The sequence below is a fragment of the Cyprinus carpio genome, chromosome B5 (assembly GCF_018340385.1).
Source record: "Cyprinus carpio isolate SPL01 chromosome B5, ASM1834038v1, whole genome shotgun sequence".
Classification (NCBI taxonomy): Eukaryota; Metazoa; Chordata; class Actinopteri; order Cypriniformes; family Cyprinidae; genus Cyprinus; species Cyprinus carpio.
The window spans coordinates 18,175,262-18,191,620 of NC_056601.1; the positions used below are offsets into that span (position 1 = coordinate 18,175,262).

The 16,359-nt window shown below is 35.0% G+C and overlaps 1 protein-coding gene across 4 annotated transcripts in view; it reads left to right on the forward strand.

Moving 5' to 3' along the window:
- LOC109056230 (ras-specific guanine nucleotide-releasing factor 2) overlaps positions 1-16,359 on the forward strand; it is a 56,244-nt gene that overhangs the window by 2,708 nt on the left and 37,177 nt on the right. For all 4 annotated transcript variants that reach the window (XM_042724668.1, XM_042724665.1, XM_042724667.1 and 1 more), the window contains exon 2: positions 15,874-15,980. In XM_042724668.1, coding sequence (XP_042580602.1) covers positions 15,874-15,980 — 107 coding nt within the window. The remainder of the gene's footprint in view (positions 1-15,873; positions 15,981-16,359) is intronic.

The following is a 16,359-nucleotide window of genomic DNA, read 5'->3' on the forward strand; positions in this document are numbered from 1 at the left end:
CCAACACAGCATCGTCTTTTAGTTTCACTCTTTCTGAATATCCTGCGTCAAATTGTGCCTTGTTTGTAAACAAATCTGTGGTAAAATGAAGTGAACAAAGGACAAAGTTCTTACTGACGCAGTCTGGATCTTCATTAAAAATAAAGTTCATCAACTCTTTCCTAACATTGGGATCAGAAGGAATGCAATGCAAAGACACAACTTGGCAATGAACAGCGTCTTGTCTTTGGAGCTGTCTTTATCGTAGGGTTTCTGTGTAGAGTAGACCTGCGTTCACCTCTGTCATAAACAATGCTTTCATGAAGCGGTGGGCGGGGCCAAACAGACAGCGATGTAGAAGCAGGTGTTGATGTTCTCCTGCGGAGTCAGTGTTTAGCCACACTATTACGTAATAGAGTGGCACATTCCACAACCTGTCATTTAGGCAGACTGGCTTCAATATAAGTTGCTTTTAGACTAATGAGAAAGTTTTGAGTTTTGAGTTTTGAAACTTAGCAGATGTTTTTATAGTACAGTGACTTCTTATATGTCAAAAGATCAAGGGAAGTTTTGTTTCTCAGTTGGTGCTGTGCATTTATCCAAATTATGGTATACCATGTCAACTTAAGGCTTTCAGAAAACCAGCCATAGTAAAATCTTCAAAAAAGATGTAAGTATCAGCAATCATGTAGCACTTTGAATATTCTGCCTGTTCAAACAGAAATGAGATGGCTTTTAATCTACAGAAGTCATATAGTTCTTACACAGTGCATGTTTGTACCCCGTATCGACTCTTTCTCTGCGAGAACACAGTCAGAAATCCTCGCTCAATCACACACCCACAGACTCCCACACAGCTGCATATAAGTATGCACACTCTCTCCCACAGACAACTAAAAAGACACAAAGGAATAAATGTTGGCTAGTCTATAAAGAGTACGGACAGGTATAGAAGCAGTCAATAGGGATACTGAAACTCCTTTGGGGAGAGGAACCCCAGAGGAGTAGAAAACGTAAACCAACCACAACGAATATGAATAAATGTTATTAACACTGCTGTAACTGATGATCAAAGTCCATTTCCCAGTATTTAAATGACTATTTTTGATGAGAAAAGCATAAAGATTTTATAGAAATGTGTAGGTGGAGATTTCCAGCTGCTTATTTGAAACATAAAGCTAACACTAATGTCAATGAAAACCTTCCTGTGCCTGACTGATTTTATTTGTGTATTTTTATGAAGTCCAAAACTCTTTTTATAATGCCAGATTTCTGAGGATTGGGCATTTGCTGAAAATACAGCAAATAGACGCCCTTAAGCTTATAAAGACCATGGAACAATCAGACAACATCATGATTTGATTTGGAGTCTTTTGTTATGAGATTGTTTGTATTAACTGCCTTTATGAAAGATTAATTACATCAACACTGAAATTATATGGGGTAATAACACACTTCTGGGACTCATGAAGTGCTTAGAAACAGACATAAATTATAAATACTGTATTCCTGCTAATGTTGTGCCCTGGATCAATATCATAATCTTATCATTTCTAAATAAATAATCACCTTAGAGCAGCAGCAAACTTGCTGCATTTGTACATATTGTACAAGGGAGCTGATCTTGTTTTGTTCAAACTTATTCAGTGCATATCCTACTGATGTTTTCAGATTCCAATGATTTTTTTTTTTTTTTTTATAAATAATGCAACAAAATGCAGTTAGATTACAGTGGTAAAGCATTTACTGTGTCCATGCAGTTAAAATGCTGATAACACCAATTCTTTATTTTTATATTCCATACACTACCCAAAGACTCATTGATGTTTCTTGGTCTTGTGTGTAGTTCATTCATATCCAGCATATCTGATGAGCTGACAGTTTGATGAATGAGGGGCAAAGAGATGCACTGTCTGTTGGGGCTGAGTGTGTAAATTTCTGAAATTTTCAGAAGAGGTGATAGCTTCAAGGTACGGAAGGAAGGATGACAAAGTAATACTGCAAGTTTCTTTAGTTGATGATATTTGCTTTGTTTATGTGTTTTTTGCTTGAGTTGTCTTTCTGTTTTCAGCCAGAGAAATTAGTCAATGATACGTTGTCAACACTTGCACTATTAAAAGACTTAGTTCACCCCAAATTCTAATTGTGGCTCATCAGTTAATTATTTTACTCACCCATATTCTTTCTTTTGTGAAACTTAAAGTAGATGTTTAGCTGAATGTCTTGATTGCTCTTTTCCATACAATGGAAGAAAACGTGACCACACTCTAAAAATAATGTTTCTTTATGTCCATCTACGGTTCCATTAGAAACCTTTAACATCCATGCAGTCTTTCCATTGCACAAAAGGTTTTTTATACTGTAAAAAGTTTCATCAGATTATTAAAATGTTCTTCACACTAAGAAAAAAGTGTGAGGAAATGGTTAATCTATGCCATCTCTGCCAAAAATAAATAATAATAAATAAATAACTATATTTTTAAGAGCATATGGGCTGTTAAGCTAGCAGGCAAGATTGAGAGTGAATAGAGTGGTCTGTTCTGTCCACAAATTTTTTATTTGTGGCTATTTATGCAGCTTCAGAAGAATAAATCATGTCTGGACAACATTTGTTTTACTTTTTTGTCCTTTTTGACAGTCTGCATTGATATTTTACATCTTGTTTTGTGTTAAACAGAGGAAAGTTATGTCATGTACAGAATTTTCATTTTATTATGAACCATCCATTTAATTTTATTGACTGATATTACATGTAGTCTGCATTTCAGTGTTATGAAATGTAGAATTCCGCATCCCAGACTCAAGCGTAGAGGTGACCGTGTTGCCAGCTGAGATTAGAACAGCCCCTAGCCTGACTATTTTTAAGTCTTATTTGTTTTCATTGGCCTATTAGAAATTATACTCTTGCCTATTGTATTTCCAATTTTTCTTTTATCTAACTGAATACAGTTTTTGTATTACTAATTTTATTATGTTGTTTATTATTGTGAAGCTCTTTGGTAAGTCTTGTGGCTGTTTAAGTGTACTATATAAATGAAGTAAACTTGATTTTGACATTGGTGTTCCATTTGATATTGTTTGTTTACAGCATCAGATCAAATGCTTAATTACTTGTAATTGATACAGCCTGAACTCAGTTAAATATAGTTACTTCATCAGTACAGACCAGATGATTTATTACTCATCTTATTGCTTATGTCTATTTCATTACTATTTATTACTATTTAGTATTAAATTACTATATGACATATTTGAAAGAAAAAGACATTCAATTTCGATTCAGTTTGCAACCTATTGCTAATAGATTGTCATCTGATATGTAGTGATTTTTTTGATTAAAGAGAATTTAGTCTGTTGGATCTCCTAAAGCTGTTCTTATGTAAGGACACCTGAACATTGCTTTTTAACCCACATAGGTTATTGATGTTAGTGTGCTGCTAGTATTATTAAAGATTATACTGAGAAAGACAGATGCCAATAAGCTTGTATCTCTTACAGCAGTATTATCTCATTCCTTATTGATCGGTTTACATTGACTGTGACCAATCTCTTATATAATGTTGTTGATATTGTAAGACACACTATATCATAGTGTTAGAAGTGTTTGTAAGGGGTTAGTATACTTGGAGCAGCACTTACTGTACCAGTAGGCATGTTATTCTCACAATGTCTGTAGCTCTGTTTATCTGAAAGTAGGCATTAATGTGTGCTGTGCATAGGATTGATATAATCCGACTGAGAGACTACAACATGTAGATAATCCTTTCCAGCAGACTTTAAAAAAAAAGCACACGATGAGTAGGTTTGCTCTCATAAAATGAGCAGGTACAGAGTTATAGAAATATGAAAGAAGAGGAAAGGTGCCAGTATGAAGTCTGTTTAAACAGATGTCAGTCTAAATCTCTGTGTATGCTGTAGGTGCAGTTATGTGTTTTCTGAATATTGCACGCATGCTTAGTTTCAGACCCGAAACATACTCTGAGCAAATATGTGGATGCAGACACTTCTAGCTATGCAAGCTCAAGGTTGTGCATCATCACTGCAGTTCAATTGTGACTGCAGTTTCATATTGCAGTTCAAATACATGGTGCTATTTCAGCACAAGGGGTGTGACAGCTGAAATAAAAAAAAATTGTCCTTTGGCATCAGGCATTTACTGTAATTAATGCATTTAAGATGAATGTAGCACACACCCTAAATACATTAAAAATCAAGGTGTTTCACATCTTTATTAACAGATGCCTGACATGAGTTTGTTTTCCTAATTAGGGAAAATACATACGTTGGGAAATCCCACCTAATTCCCAGCAGATCATCAGATGGATGTGTTGTGGAAAAAAGTTAAAGTAGTCTGACCTTTTCTGCTGCACTGCACTTCACTCTACGACCTGTTTTATTGTTTTAATAGTCCTGTTCAGGCACAGATAGTGCACAATAATGTTTTTTACAACATGAGCTGATATAATAAGCACAACTAAGATAATGGGGCAGCAAAAATACTATTTAAAATGGAAAATGTTGGAGTGAAAAACAAGCAGGTGTTTCTAATATAGTTTAATTTCCACTCCATGATTTGCAAGAAAGGACAGAGCATGTGGAACGTGACATCTGTCTTTTCATTGCATTTAGTCCCAGTTTGTTTTGCAAGACTCTTGTTAATAACAGGTCACAAAAACAGTCAGCATTACATGATTCTTCTTCCTGGGAAATAACATACTCATCCATTAAAAAACAAACAAACAAACAAACAAACAAACAAATAAAATAGTGTGACGTATCTCTGCTCCAAACCCCCGTGAGCTGCAAAATTATACTCCCTTTTAAGGGAGTATTCCCTTCCAAGTTTATACCTTATTCACCTTATTTTTTAAAACGGATTTATTTATTTAATTTACTTAAAGTTTTAATCATAGATATTGCTCTGTATTGCAAACAAAAAAGTTTGAATGTGTAATGAATTTGTAAATTTATGTAACATAGATATTTTGACAAAAATATTTTACAAATAATACATTAATAACATGTAATCATTATTTATGACATTTACCCAAATTATTTATTTATTTATTTGAACATACTTTATTCACCTTATTTTTCAATGCCAAAGTTATTTCCCGTGGCTGCGCAATATTTCTAATTTGTTAGCTGCTAAATGTAAATAACTAGAAGAAACAAAGCACAAAGTGCAGTAAACTGTAAAATTATTTACAGTTTGTATTTCTTGCTACAAACCAGTGTTTATGATAAATTAAAAATAATATAAAAACAAATACACATTTGCAATATTAAACAGCATAATGGATTGTTTTTGTTACTGCTAAAATAACTGAAAGTATCTGACATGTGCCTTTTCTGAGCATGTACACCTGAAGTGTGTGCACACTAAAAAGCACACAAGGTTTACGTATAAACAAAGTGAAAGTAGACAGTTGAGAGAAAAATGGATGCGTGCCTGTATAGATGCGTGCAGCTCTTAAAGTGATAGTTCACCTAAAAATGAAAATTCTGTAATTATTTATTCACTCTCATGTTGTCCCAAACCTGTATTCATTTCTTTCTTGTGCTGAATGCAAAATAAGACATTTTAAAGAATGTGGGTAACCAAACAGTTGCTGGTCCCCATTGACTTTGATAGTGGGGGGAAAAATACTAACTAGGGACTAACAACTGTTTGGTTACCCACATTCTTCAAATGAAAGAAAAGAAAGAAACTAATTAAGGTTTAAAACAAGTTGAGAGTAAGTAAATGTGAACTATCCCTTTAACATTAATATAACAACAAAATACAAAGAGGAAAATCACTCACTGCTTTTGACTGAACAACTTTAATACAGTTGCTTTAATAAGACTCAATACTGTAATGTATACAGTGACGTGTATATTGTTTTATTTTTATATCTGTTCATTCAATTTCTTGAGTGCAACTGCTAAATAAAACAGCTGTTCCTGATAATACAACACTGTTTGTTTGTTTTATTTATATGTTATGTGTATTTAAATGTGTATCTTTGATCTTATTTTTTATTAACAAAGATAAAATATTGACAAAGATTTTTTTTGTCTCCGCCCACTTTTGCCTAAATGTCTGCCATTTATTTTTATTTTATATTTTCTTACTCTATAAGGATGATTTGTTTTTAAAATAGGGAAATTAGTTAGGCTGTCGTGATCAGACAACTTACAAAATAGTGAAACCAACATGACAATAATTCAATGATTGTCCTGAAATAGTGAAAAAACTGATACATTATTGTTGCCATATTGCCCACCCAGTGTTCCCTACACAACAAACTAAATATTAAACCATCTACCTAATATTGATCTGTTAATATATGCTGAGCATGACCATTGACGTCATGATGATATTAGATTACACATTTGCTCTCCTGACTGCAGTTATTAATAACATTAAAGAATCGCTACTGGCTGTCTCATTACTGTTCACACCCGAGTGGGAGTTATGTCATCCTATGCTGCCATCAGGCTCTGAGATACGCACAGCTGGACACGATGCGCTTGTGTTGATAAAACATCATGCTAAATAAGCAGTGATTTTATCAAGTATCCTTGTATCTGATGATAAAGATTTATACTGTGACTGAATAGATGGTGATCTCAGGAAGAGGGTAACTGTTGATCTTAAAGTTATGTAAAATTAAGTAAGAAAAGGCGGCAATGTAGTTTATCTGGTTGATTTGGTGCAGACACTTAAAACTGGGCTGGTGTCAATAAAATAGAGCAGTATTTATTTTCATTTGGACCCACCTTTCAATGTCTACAGTGAAGAAGCTGCTATTATTGAACAGCTATTGTTAATTATTCATATTAAGAGACTATTTCCAGGGCAATTACCATGCTTTTTTTTCTTTCTTCGGCATCTTATGTGAGCTCGTCCATCTTCACACAAAAGCAGATGATCACAAATTTTCATACACTTTTAATGTATGAAATTTATCACGCCCCATGACAGTTCCACCACCATGGCGCCTCGAGAATTATCATTACCATTACCATTACCATCGGAAGAACGAGATCAGATATAATGTGAGTCTATTCCAATTAAACTGATGTATTTCAGCGTTAAACTACAGTAGTTTCACAGGGAAAGTTATTTCATCCCTGTGTTCCTTATTAACAAAACGTTTTGTGAGGAAATCCTCCAGCTCAAGATATTTTTTATATTTTCACTAGATTAAGAGGAGAGATGGAGAAACGTATTCCCAGCTGTTCAGCTTTGATAATTGGCCTTAGAAATAAGCTCTAGATTGGGAGCATTAAACTGACAGGTCCCAGTGAAAAATATTGTTTTGGGATGTGAAGCCTGCTGTTTTGTTGCTTTGTGTTATTGCGAATCATAATTTGTGTTTTTCGTTAAAGAGGTTGTGAAATGCATTTTTAAAATGATTTTATGTTTCCTGAGGTGCGCTTATAATCCTTGTATGTTTTTTGTTTACTTTTTTTCCTCATCAAAAATGGTCATAATTTAGATATAAACGGTCATTTTCTACTCTGAATTTAGCCTGAAATTAGCAGTACATGTGAACTCTCTTGAAAAATTTTACTGTGTTTTTACTATAACGAGATAAATTAATTATGAAAAGTGTTGATTATAGGATTATATTTAGAGCTACTACCATTTGCATGAAAGGTCACAGTGCTGCACTGTATCTAAACACAGTTCTATGTACTGAGCACATGATGCAATGATCTTCCTATTGTTTCTTTGACAATTATTATAACGTAGCCATTTTTTTTTTTTTTTTTTGCAAATCCAAATGGAGGCACAGCAATTGCGCACTTCAACTTTAAGGAAGTGATTTTACATGTAATATTTATAGATACTAGTAAGAAGTAAAAATCAATTCAATCCACACATAATCAACACTCTTATAACACTCTTACTCTCCCATAATAAGTCATAAGAGAGTAAGTGCTGGACATTAATCAAATAGAAAAAGATTCATGAATACTTTCATCAGTTGTACTTTTGTAAAAAAAAAAAAAAATTACTGTGATTCTCAATCACTGCCAAGTGTTTTATTTTTAAATATATTGTTAAAATTCCCTTTGAATATTAGATTTTTCTCTGTGTGCTCAAAGGGTTCAAAAATGTTTTGCCACTGGTCCACATGTTTAAAGACTACACGAGATTTCCATAGTCTGTGTTGATAATGTGATCAGTAGGAGAACACTAAACTAAATTAGTTCCATCTGATCCTTGTGTGGTGCAACTCCTCTTGTGGAGGCACAGATTAGAGACAGGGTCTGGGAGCTTGATGTTCGTACTGCCAAAACCCTTCCAAAAATAACAGCTTAAACCAGCCTAAGGTGTTTTTCTGCAGAGCGTATGAGTGAAGTGGAGTGACAGCAATTTCTCTTCTTGCTGAAAGTGTTCTGTAATCACTCCATTCCAGCCACACTCTGGGTTTTCCATTTCCCGCTCCATGCTCACCAGTGATAGAAACCACATTTCATGTTCCATAGCAAAATTTGCACATAGAAAGTTCTTTTAATTTTTCATTTTTTATATATATATCATGTAATATAAGAGTTAAAAAAATATATATATAAACAGTACTTGGAGAAGTCTTGCTTATTGAAACACTAAAATATTAGCCTGTGAATGTACGCTTGGTATATATGGTATTGTCTCAGAGTAACTTTCAAAATATTCACATCTCATTCCAAACAAAGTTGAGCTTTGGGTTCCCTCTGCACCAATCACATACTTTAGTTTGCTAGTCTTAGTATGTTTAAACTTGTCTACCTGATCAGCAAGCTGATCTCCCAACTGTCAAGACCAGTCTAAGTAGCATAGTTTGCATGGGAAGAACTACTTCACCATATAGGCTTGTTTATGCTGTTGGTAAAGACTGTAACATCCTATACAACTTTTAAAATCTGAACAGATTTTAAAACACTACATGACTTTGTAGATGGTTACAGAAAAAAAGACTGGGAATTACACACTACCAGACTTTTAAGTTATTCCGAATCCTACAAACTTGCATAGAAACGTGCAGCTCATTTCTAGGAAATGCATGGCAAATGAAAACAATGTGGTTTAAAATTGTACAAAATATGAAACGTTTGATATCTGTAGACCGGACAGAACCATAGACTGACTATTGGAAGCTAGTGCTGACTTATCCAGACTGCAAATCAGGACAAAAATCTGGGCAAAAGTTGTCTACTGTATTCCAGCCTTAATTTCTTCAAAACTCAAATATTATTGACAGACCACTTTATCCTCTGTGTTAAATATTGCATGGATGTCAAGAAATCATTGAGATGGGATATTACAATAGATTCTATAAAATCTTGATTGAAAGCTTGAAAAATAGTGCAGTCACCCTGAGAAAAAGCAGGACCTGCTCCATTTCTTTTACTGCCATCTGTCTGTCATAAACATACCACAAAGGTGTATTATGACAGCAGCAAATATTGCTTTGTGATTGATTGCTTTATATCTGGCTGTAGCTGCAAAGATAAGTACAGACATAGCACACAGCTAAACCGCATGATTGTAAACAGTATCAGTAAGCACCCAGCAGGAGTGAGAGCAGAAAGCATCATCTATTTCATCCAGACGGCGAACATCAACACTTTTCCTGAAAAACCAAGAGCAAAGCTGACAGCTCCATCCCTTCTTCCTTCACACATTTTGTGATGATCATGCTGAATTTCTGACACTGCCAGAAAATGATTGTAGGCTATCTTTGGTCGCAAGACTGACAACGGCCGTCTTTGAAGCTCTCTCACTGTAGGACATAGGACCACCGGTTAGGTGCCACGAACACAGAAATCACCACGATTGTTTTATGATGCCAATCTGGGATGGCCAAGAAACGTGCGTGTCTCGGGCTTTAGGTTGTTTATTTTTCTATGTATCATTGTCATTTTACAGTGCTGAGATGACGGCAAATATGATTTGCAAAAGGTGAGCCAAACGTCAATTTCCTGTCAGCGTAATAGACGAGAAAGTTTAAATGAAGGCACTCAATGAATAAATGGTTCCCCAAAGAAGCTTTCAGTAAACATTTCTTGAAAGAAGCAGTTTTTCTTTCTTTAAAATCTAAAGAACTTTTTTTCCCATTATAAAGAACCGTTTGTGGAATGGAAAGCTTCTATGGATGTTAAAGAATCTCCATAGAACCATAGATGCCAATAAAGAACCTTTATTTTTAAGATTCACTCGTTCCAAAAGTGTGTTTTGCAGTGATGCCATAGAAGAACCATTTTTGGTGCCATTAGTTCTTAAAAGAACCATTATTTTCTTGGAGTGGAGAACATTTTAATGGCCTATATGTCCTGTTTTTACTATAAAGAACCAATGGAAAGGTTCCATGGATGTTCTTGATGGAACCAAAAATGCCAATAAATAAACTTTATTTTTAATATGGGTCCAATAAGTCTACGTTTTTTCTGTTTTGCTGGTTTTATTGGGAGTTTGGGAGTCAACCAGCTGGCTGTTCAACTGTTCAAACCACATCAAACCAGCAGAAATCACCTTAGGCTGTTTTTTTTCAACATATCGTCATTTACAGTGCTAAGATCATAGCAAATATGAAGGCAAGCCGAATGTATTCATAACATAACTCCTGTCAACCTAATAGACGAGGAAGTTTAAATGAAGATTGGCAAGGCGCTGAATGAAGAAAGCGGTAGTAATTAATGCAGACCAAAAAGCATTATTGAGCGCCGTTCTTGCGCAGAGCACTGTGTTGTCATGGAAACGAAATTTGTTTGGTAAAGTGAAGGTTTAAATGTATGCTTGACACTTGTTAAGAAATGTTATGCAAGAGGTTCTGTCTCTCTCACGCGCCCGCTCTGTTTTTCCCTTCTGTAGGCTTGGCAGATTTCCAGAGCAAATTACTATTGCGGATACATGCAGCGATGAATTTGTGTATTGGTGGAGGGTTCGGTGACTAGATTTAGAGGTTTTGGGCCAAATCTTCACCCTGCTCACCAGGCCTGTTGGTTTGTGTTGGCCTTGGGCACTAATGTGGCGGCATAGTTCAGTGCCCTCCTGTGAGTCGAACAAGAGTGTTCTGTGTGTACGGCTTCCATATAAGCGCTCAGCCCAGAATAGACACTCTTCATATAATTCAGTGCTTTGGGGCATGGCCTTGTGAATACAGGGCTTCAGAATTTCACAAATGTATGACTTGTGTGAGGAAATAGGTTAGGAAATATTTCAGTCAGACAGTTCCAGGGGGAAAGACCGACATAACTGGTTGTGAGTGAGGGGTTGACACCGGTCCATTCTCACCCGCATTGAAAAGAGCTCATGCGTGTAAAGGGGCAGAGCACCGATGATTTAGTTTATTAGGTCAGTGTCCATGTGGGCTACTTCTCTTCTATTTTGTTCATAGAGAATATTTGGCTCTATTAATAGTATATCAGTCTTTTTTGTGAAGTTGTAGTTTGGGATTATTGTTATTTTATCTAGAATTAGAATGTTATCTAAACTTAAGTATGACTGCATTTATGCACAGTCTTGCACTGATTATATTTAATAACCAGTCATGCAATGGAAATTCTGTCATCATTTACTCATGCTCAAGTTGTTCCGAACCTGAGTTTAGAATGTTGGTAACCAAACAGTTGACGGTAGCCATTTACTTCCACAGTATGGAAAAATACTGTGAAAGTCAAAGACTGCCGTCAACTATTTGGTAACCAACATTCTTCAAAATACTGTATCTTCTTTTGTGTTCAGCAGAAGCAATGAAATCATAGAGTTTTGGAACAGCTTGAGGGCGAGTATGATGACAAATTTTTCATTTTTGGGTTTGTTTCACTATCCTTTTTAAGGTCACAAATGGTTTAGACGAAACCTGATCAGCACAAAAGTGTAGATTTTTAGGTGAGCGACCAGATTTTGCTCTGCATATAAACCAGCATTCTTGCAGCTTATTCTTTTAAAATGGATTTTATTCCTGCAATGGCTAGCTGAATTATCACTGTTGATATCACTGTTAAAAACAGTTGTGGTGCTTAATATTTTTGCGGAAACCATGATACATTTTTTTTTCAAGTTCAAAAGAAATCTTGTTACCCGACTATTCTAAACATGTCCTGAAATGATTATCATATGTTGATTTTATATGATCTTGTGTTGTCAGACCATTTTTCATTTATAGAAGTCGATCTCCTTTTCGAATGTACTTTTTGTGTAAAATCTGATTGTCTTTCTTAGTGAGTGTTATGAGTTTGAGCAAATTACTTCCTGTTATCGCAGGAAATGTCAGTATACACTAGAGCCTTGCAAAAACCATTTAAAAGATTACTCCAGGGCTTATGATTGCAGAGATGTAATATTGTGTTCTGTATTAACTCTGATGTCTGTGTATTTGTTTTGACATTGTTTTTATCTCATCCTATCACCAAGGCTGCTCACAAACCTCTTTAGTCTGTTGTTTGAAAAAAAAAAGCCTCTGGGTGCTGCAAATATTGTAGCTGGTTTAAACCTTTGGTACAATAAGTTTTCAATTGTTGACATTAGTTAAATGTATCAATTAACACGAACGAACAGTGAGCAATACATTTTACAGCATGTATTAATCTTAGTAATAAAAAATTAATAATTTTAACATTAACAGAAGCTAATAAATGCTTTTAGCTAAAGCATTAAAGGGATAGTTTACCCAAAAAAGAAAATTCTGTCAAGAAACCCAGAAATGTAGTAAGGACATTGATGTGAAATCAGTGGTTCAGCTGTAATTTTACTTTAGCTACGAGAATACTTTTTGTGCACAAAAAACAACTACTTATTTATAATGACTTTATTCAATAATTTCAATTGCGCTGCTGTCTATGCAGTGTCAGAAAGCTCTCAGATTTCATCAAAAATATTTTAATTTGTGTTCTGAAGATGAATAAAGGTCTTACAGGTTTGGAACAACATGAGGGTGAGTAATTAATGATAGAATTTTCATTTTTAGGTGAACTATTCCTTTGACTGATGTTAAAGAGACCTTATTGTAAAGTGTTACAGTGTTACCAACAATTTAAACAGACACCACAGTGGCTGGTTGTAGTAGATCTGTTGGATGCTGCAGACGATTTTAGATATTTAAAGGAATAGTTCACTCAAAAATAAGCATTTTGTCATCGTTTACTCACCGTAATGTTGTTCCAAACCTGTATGAGTTTCTTTCTGCTGTTGAAAACAAAAGAAGATATTTTAAAGAATGTTAGCGACCAAACAGCTTTTTTTTTCCATACTATGGAAGATAATGCTACTGGCAACTGTAGTAAAAAAAAAGAGAGAGAGAGAGAGAGAGAGAGAGAGAGAAAGAACCAGGTTTGGAACAACCTGAGGGTCAGTAAATGATGATGGAGTGAACTAGCTATCCCTTTAAGTAGGTTCTGCTAGGTTTACCAATAGCTTACATACACTCCCAGAAAAAAGGTACAAACTTTACCCCTAAACAATAAAAAAGTTATATATTAGTACTTTAAAAGTACTAATTATTACCTAAAGTGTTCATATTAGTAGGGTACCACCCCAGTGACAGTTTTGTACTTTTTTTCTGAGAGCGTAGAGATGGTTTTGTATATGTAAGAATGCCTGGTGCTGATTTTATCCTTCTGTTTATGTGCAATTTAAACGCCCAGAGAAGTGTGCAGGAGGACGTCCAGAGAGGCAGCCAGCCTGAGAGACTGTAAATAGATCTAGGGAGGGTTACATAAGGCCTCTCATGCCTGTCTGTGCTAGAAAACACTGAATGCTTAATCCCTTGAACTTGACTTCAACTGCAGTTTTGTGATTATATATGTGTGCATACATATACTGGAAGCATATGCACATCTGTACACACAAACAGTTCTTTCTCTCTCTGACATATACAGTACATGGCAGTCACAAACTGACTCAAACATTTGCGATGTATTTTGTCTCCTCGCGAATCTAGCGATGACCTAAAGTGCAAGAGTGGAACTGTGTTTGCTGTTGCATGACCAGCTGAAGTCACTCATTTCATTAGTGTCGGCTGCAGATGAGAAATAAATGCAAACGTCAGATACACAAACAAATGCAATATGTTCTGCTTTCTGACCCCTAAGCCTTTGAATTAGTAGATTGCATTTATATGCATAACGATGCCTTATGAAATTATATAAACTAGTTAGAATTATTTATATATTTTAGACTTATTTCCCAATGGATTCTAAGTGTATGTTAATTCCAGCACCAAGGGATGAAAATAATCAGCTTTCTTGCATTTAGACTGTGATTGCTTGCTCTCAATGTCAGTTAAATGCTGCTAGAGTGTGTTTTTTTATTCCCAAGTGATTTTCAATGTTTGAAAAAGGCCAAGCCACAATTCCTTTTTTTTAAATACATGTCAGGCTGTGGTTAGTAATGCTTAAGTTTGACTGCCTTGATGTAGTTGATATTTCATTAATAGTGTCTTTGAAGCAGCACCAGTGTATATGGTTATGCAGGGATTGCAGTAATAGTTCATTCCGCTATATAAACAAATAGCTAGTTGCTTTTCATTTTGCTGACATTAATGGATGTACAATAATTTGTGTATACACACACACACACACACACACACACACACACACACACACACATACACATATATATATTATATATATATATATATATATATATATATATATATATATATATATATATATATATATATATATATATATATATATAAAATCCTCTTACAGACTGTCTGAATTTGATGTCAGAGTAGATATTATATTGAAAATGAGACTTCTATTCTATTCTATTCTATTCTGTTTTTATTTATTTATTTAGGAGCTTTTCATACACTGTGCTTTCCCATATTATTTATTTTGGTCTTGCTTGCCCTACTCAACTGTAACTCTAGGAAACAACAAAAAACAATACATTTAAAGTGAAATGCTTTGTGAAGCTGCTTATTAATGTCACATGCTAACCAGCTCACACCATGCATTTTCCCTCAGGTCATTATGACAATAGCTGATTCAACTCCTCTCACACCTGCTGTTAAGGGGCTGTATCTGTTTATTTGCCTTGCAGATGGCCTCAAGCCGCATAGTGCTCAGACTCTCATAACCCTGTACCTGTTTTATTTCACAATGCTTGTCAGCATTTGTGTTTTGGCAGTAAAAGCTTGCTGTTTCTAATACAGAGCAGGTGCTCTGATAGCTATATCTAAAAGCAGGCCTCTTGTGGTTGTCATTTTTTTCCCTAATCTTCATATTTTAGACTGTAGTGCTTTGGGCAATTAAGGTAGAAAATAATGTCTGAACTGCTTTTCTTTTTTAACAAATGGCTATTCCTTTTTTTTTGCAACCCTGATTTTCTAGCAATATACATCAAAATGATATAGAATGATTAAATTATTATTATTATTATATATTTTTTTTTTGACATGCATTGAACTGCATTTTGTGGTAAAACTGAGATTATTTATTCTCTCCATTTTGTAGTAAAGGATCCAAATTGTGGAAAAAAACAGACGGTAAGAGGGTTGTGAAGAAAATGTGGGAAACAGGTAAATATATAAAAATAATTAAATAGATTCTGCAGATTATGTCAAGATGGTGACATTGTTTGGGTTTTGTTGTTGAATACAGTTGAGAAAGTTAAGACGTGAAGTGAGACAGGCCACAATTAATTAATTTTGATGTGTTAAAAATAGCTGCTTTTCATACAGCTATTTTACTAAGCATGGAATAATTAGCATCTAATAGTTTTAACAACAAAAATGCCTGTAATGGTTTAAAATAGAACATTAAAATACACTATTCATGAAAAGTGCCTGTAGTACAGTTTGAAGTTTAGTAGGTTCAACACACTCATACACACACACACACACACACACACACACACACACACACAGGCTAACTTCTCAGTTTGTGTCTGTCTGTCTATCTCTTCAGCATTATTTCCTTGTCGTCTTCGGGCATGATGGACAGAAGCCTCTGGAACTGCGGACAGAGGAGGAGTCAGACTGTGATGAATGGGTGGAGGCCATCCAGCAGGCCAGGTAGTGTGATTGTGTGTATTTTTCTTTTCCTATTTTTCTTTTTTGTATCTTACTCATTCAAGGATAAAATTTAGAAGTGCTAAAGAAGCTTTACTCTCAGGCTGAAAGAATAAAATCATCATAATAAGAAAGAGACATATCAGAGCGGGTTAAGTCAAGCGCTTTGTGCATTTATTCCTGTCACTGCAGAGCAGCACAGCAACAAATAAGCCGCACTGAGGTTGACAGCACTGCTGTTCTCCTCTCCCTGGTGCTCAGACATGCAGCCTAAGATCAAACTTTGCAGTCATGTTTTATACAACTCATCTCCAGGAGACAAATCTCTAAAGAAAGCTTAAACTGCTTTATTTGTTGTATCACAGATCTGCCTTGAGCAAGA